The sequence below is a fragment of the Montipora capricornis genome, chromosome 8 (assembly GCF_036669925.1).
Source record: "Montipora capricornis isolate CH-2021 chromosome 8, ASM3666992v2, whole genome shotgun sequence".
Classification (NCBI taxonomy): domain Eukaryota; kingdom Metazoa; phylum Cnidaria; class Anthozoa; order Scleractinia; family Acroporidae; genus Montipora; species Montipora capricornis.
The window spans coordinates 39,195,021-39,200,020 of NC_090890.1; the positions used below are offsets into that span (position 1 = coordinate 39,195,021).

General features: G+C 38.3%; 2 protein-coding genes across 3 annotated transcripts in view; both read right to left on the reverse strand.

Moving 5' to 3' along the window:
- Positions 1-431, reverse strand: part of LOC138060140 (cytosolic carboxypeptidase 2-like) — a 42,776-nt gene extending 42,345 nt beyond the window's left edge. The window contains exons 1-2 of one of the 2 annotated variants that reach the window (XM_068905856.1): positions 230-431; positions 1-58 (exon numbers count right to left, since the gene is read on the reverse strand). The exon at positions 1-58 is cut by the window's left edge and continues 238 nt beyond it. The gene's annotated coding sequence lies outside the window, so the exon portion shown is untranslated. The remainder of the gene's footprint in view (positions 59-229) is intronic. The other variant, XM_068905855.1, reaches the window with a different exon arrangement.
- Positions 432-960: 529 nt separating this feature from the next.
- Positions 961-3,006, reverse strand: LOC138014001 (uncharacterized). The gene is made up of 3 exons (XM_068861034.1): positions 2,789-3,006; positions 2,206-2,212; positions 961-1,496 (listed from the first exon to the last, which is right to left on the reverse strand). The coding sequence occupies exons 1-3, from the start codon at positions 2,969-2,971 to the stop codon at positions 1,111-1,113; spliced, it is 576 nt and encodes a 191-aa protein (XP_068717135.1). The 5' UTR covers positions 2,972-3,006; the 3' UTR covers positions 961-1,110.
- Positions 3,007-5,000: the final 1,994 nt, after the last annotated feature.

Consider the following 5,000-nt stretch of genomic DNA (forward strand, 5'->3'; position numbering starts at 1 on the left):
AATGAACATGTACGTCTCCAAAGAGCACTCATGCATCACACCTCAAAAGATAGCGTTACTGTTGTAAGAAAACGGGATAGAATGACAACTCTTAAAAAATGACAGTGCCACACAATAAGTGTCAAGTTGGTGCTTCTGACCCAACAAAAAGTCTACAGTACGCAATTCAGTACGCAAATAAACAAAACATGAAAATATTAATGACGGACGAAGTACTTGACAAACTTACTACTGCGTTATGAACAAGTCTTTCTTAGTCCGATCACAGCTTTTAAGACACTAAAAAGACTCTGCTTCCTGCAATAGACCAGAAAACTTGTGCTAGTTCCTAGGAAACAGACGCACCCGAAATCGTTATGATAATTCAGTTCATACACCAACTCGACTGAGAAGTTTGAAAACATCGCCGCGGAAACAGACGCTTCTGACCCAGTCCCCTTCACCGAGTCGCCAGCTAATACGTCGTAACGTGGTCCGCAAGAGCCGTTGTATAACGCTTTGAAGTGTTCAGTTTTTCTGTCATCATAACGAGATGTAGCTTCATCTCGTCCCTAAAGCTATTCTTCTAGCCCAAGAATTGTAAAGGGTTAGTTAAAGTGCACTCCTACTTAAGCCCCTGGACTAGGGAGTTTCATAATAAATTTACTGCAACCTTAATTAACTAGCCTAGTACATGTATATAAAGTAGGACCTTCAGGTCGGACCTTCATAATAAACCCATCAACTACTGCTGACCACCCCACCCCCCCCCCCCCCCTTAAAATATACTAAGTCCCACTCCGAGGAGTCAACTAGCATATAGAAAAAACACCAATGACAACAGGTTAGGTCTTATACCTTTTTATTCCATTTAATAAATATTGATATTCTTAAATGTCACTGAAGAAATAAGAGGTTTCATGGGAGGTAGGAAGGACTGGAATACTTCCTAATGATTGACCTAGGTATATTTTTAACGGCCAAATTTTGGACTGGTATCTTGACCTTGTGGACCAGTGATTTGTTTTCCTTCATAGGCCACTGCCTAGTACTGCTGTACCAATATTAATCACCCTGGACAATCACGGTTGGCCAATAAAGCACTGCACTAAAATTTAGATTAGCAATGTGCTATCTTCTGTTCTTCGCCTCTCTTCGTCTGGCCAGCATAACAAGTTCATGATCAGGAGTCTCGGTTGCAAGAATAACTTCCCCCTTTATGTTACCAGGAGTTGTTCCTTGAGGGGTTTGAAACAGAAACTGAGTATTCTTCAGTTCTTTTAGCCTAAGTCTTTGCGATCTTCTGCATGGATTTCGCTTCTTGTCATCAATAGCCTTGCAATTTGATTTCAAAATGTGATTTTCACTCTCAAATTGTAATGCTGTAAATATATGTTCGTTTAAACTTGGTTCCAGGGATTTGACTTGCATAGCATCCTGCTTTTTTCGCCTCCCTCGGGCTGTTCTTGGTAGCAATGTTTCATTATTTTCTGTTTGACTTGGAAACTGTGAGATACCTGGAAAAAAGGATGATCACAAATTGTTTATAAAGTCATTTCAAATACAGTTTTAATTGCATATCTTTGTCACTATAGCAACAGTAACATCACCTTATCTAGAGTATCACCTGTGAGATCCTCCATTAACTTCATTGAGGTTCATGAGGCAAGCCTCACCTATTAGGGAGCTTAAGCACGCGCGTTTTTGAGATGCGGACGGCAACCAGAAGAGAACATTTCCTTGCCAGGACAGCGGTATCTCCTAGATTTTTATACTAATCAGCTCTAATGGAGAAAAGATACTTAGCACTGTAAATGTGGTTGAGTGAAGACAAGTTGAAAGGGAAAACAGAGGTCACTTTCAGTTGCCGTCCGCGTCTCAAAAACGCGCGTGCTTAAGGTCCCTATTAACAAGCTTGGTGAACTCTAACTTGACAACATCAACTACATCAACAGTCACATTGAGAATTTTAGCATACTAATTTCAACCAAGAATTGCAGGAATACATGTATCTTCTGGTTTAATTCGCATATGCTGTATTGAATGCTGCATTATTTTCTACTTGGCATGCATAGTCAATATATATGAGGTGTTGCACATAATTTATCTGAAGCTTCATGTTAAATGGGATGGTCTTCACAATATTCTGTATTTCAATGTTAGAGTTTACAAAATCGCATTCACCTTTATAATGGTCAATTAATTTACTCTTCTCCAACCACTAACCATGTTTCTAAGAAAATGAAATCAGCATGCTTCCATTTTTTTTTTAATTTCCAATTCTTTTGGGAGCCAAGATTTTACTGCATTGGTAAGCCGATTCAAGTATTTTTCTTCTTGTTTTCATATTGACACAATTAAGGGCTCTTTTTTGCAATGGTTATTACAATTGAGTAGCCCAAAGAAATTGTCTGTAAACAGGAATCTTGAATACTACACTTGAAAATTTGGAAAATCTGCGTGACTGGAGCATTAATAGACCAGAAGTGTAGCCATCACCATAGTAGTGTAGCAGCTCTCGTAACCTGTTATTATTTGGTATCGTAAGCAGCTTCTATTTATTGTTTTTAAGTCTAAGTCATTGTTTCAATTGGTTAGTCTCTTGTTTTTGGGTTAGCGTAGCGGACCAATTTAATACCCCTCGTTGGCAAATTAACTGAGCGATTAAATTTTGAGAGACAAGAAATTGCTATGGGCGTTTCAAACATATCAGTGGTCACATAATGCATATAACCCAATCTCTAAATTTTAGGTAAACAGGAAAGAATATCCCGAGGATAATTACGATATCTCTGTCCCGTACACTCACCCATTTCAAAGCTTCTTTGTCATCCACGGGCAAAGATGACGCCAAGAAAGGTCTCCTCGCCGCTTGAACAGGAGTGCAATGATATTTGCGCCCATTTAAAGGACTCTCGATGAAATCTAAGGGTGGTTTGACGTGTATAGTAGGATCGCGTTTCTTCTGCTTTTTACGACCTCGTTCCGCCATGTTTTGAAAATTTCCGCCTCAAGTGAGCGACCGCATTACCAAAGCAATGTGGGCTCACTTTTACTGCTGGCTTCCGGGAAGAGTTTTTTTTGTCTTCTCTCTAGCCATCTGCATGTATGATCCACTTCGTCGAAGATGTCCTTGCTGCACTACATAACTTATAAGCTTGTGGTCATCAGGGATCGAAGAATAGGCTTCATATATTACACTATTGCAGTTGCTATTGTGTTATACACATTAGCTGAGATATTTGTCAAGAAAGGATACCTTGAGGTTTGCTTTTATTTCTTCTTTTAGATAATTTTTTTTTTTGCATTTCCAGGATGTTCTCGTTAAGACTCGAAAAATGTTAGAAAATATCTTCTTCATTATCATTGTTAACCAGGATCATTTTCAATGCCATCCCCACCACCACCACCACTGCAGTCATCATCATCATCATCATCATCATCAGTACCCGGTACTGAGCTTTTCTTTTTTTTTTTTTTTTTTTTAATGTAGTTTGATACATCACCCGAATCTACCATGACATTTCTGCTATCAGATCCAAGAGAGGATAATGACGGTGATAGTGGAGAAACATCTTCATTTGAAGGTTTAAGCTACTGTTGCAATCAAGGTAATTAATTATCAGTTAATAAGCAGCCAAGGTCCAACTCCCACAACAGTCATACACACACACTCACGCCCACCCACCCATATGCAACTCTTATCTGGATCAATCAGCACTCTCATGTGCAGACTGACAACTTTGAAATAATTTCAAAGTTGTCGTTGCTGTCGCTGTTGTTCTGAGTAATTGTAAAAGGATAATTGGTTTAACTTGTTTTTACTTGGAACTATCTACAGCAAAAATATAGGATACTGTCCCAAAAATTACTTTTCATAATTTTTCAGTTATCTATTATCTCCTTGTCGTGCTTAAGGTGTTCAGCCGAGCAAATCATGTACACCATGCCGGTTTTTGGATGCAAAGCAGTTATCTTGGCCTGTGGAATCAGTTTGACAACTTTTGTAAAGGATTGCTGGCAAACAAGAATGCCTCATTTTCAGCGCTGGATAACCTACAGTTTAAAACAATAAGGTGACAATCAATTGTTTTGGTTTTTTTTAAAGGGGGTATTATGTGCATAGCAATCATTATTACCATGATATAACACTAATTGAAAGTAATGATAACAGTGATAATAAAATGAATAACTTGTTTTTTATACCACCAAATTAAAAAGCCTTCTCTCAAAGACGTGTCATGCGTGTTATGCTTGTTTCTGTTTCAGGTTATTAATTTGTATTGATTTAGTGACTGATCATCGTAATAGGATAACTTAGGTGGGCACGCCGTTTTTTCTAGTCTTTGGAGTTCTTCGACCACAAAGGGAGTTTTTGAACAAGCCCTCTGTTTTAAGTTTTTCATTCTTCTGTTTATCCTGTATCGGTAGGAGTTGGACAATGTAAGTGACCTTACTTTTCAATGTTTTTTTTTACCTGTTCCACTTTTCTTCTTTCATTTGAACTAGGTTTCTTATATCAGTTTTCAATTTTGCTGTTGTAATTTTTCCACCACGTGCCATAAGATTGACTGTAATCGATGATGAATAAAGAGACCCATTAAATATTTTTTTACAATGATCGTGGCACTGAGGTAGAAATGACATCTCCTGATCAATCAGTACGTCGCAGTCGGGATTGCGACACATAGGTGCAGGCCACAACTTAATAAAATTAAGTGAAGCTATGATCTTCGCAGTTATAAATGCAATTTTTACAATTGCGTAGAGAAGCCTGAAAAATTCAGGACTTCAACGGGGTTTTGAACCTGTGACCTCACGATTCCGATGCAGCTCTCTAACCAACTGAGCTATGAAGCCACTGACGTTGGGAGCTGGTTCTAATGGTCCCATGAGGAATGAATCAATGATGAAATGGTATATGAAATCAATCATATATGAACTGCGGATATGAAATCAAGTGAAGCTATGATCTTCCCAATTATGAACGTAATTTTTACAATTGCGTAGAGAGTCCTGAA

Bases quoted from the DNA above. Each gene is read 5' to 3' on its own strand.
- LOC138014001 (XM_068861034.1), bottom strand. From the start codon at position 2,971: ATGGCGGAACGAGGTCGTAAAAAGCAGAAGAAACGCGATCCTACTATA.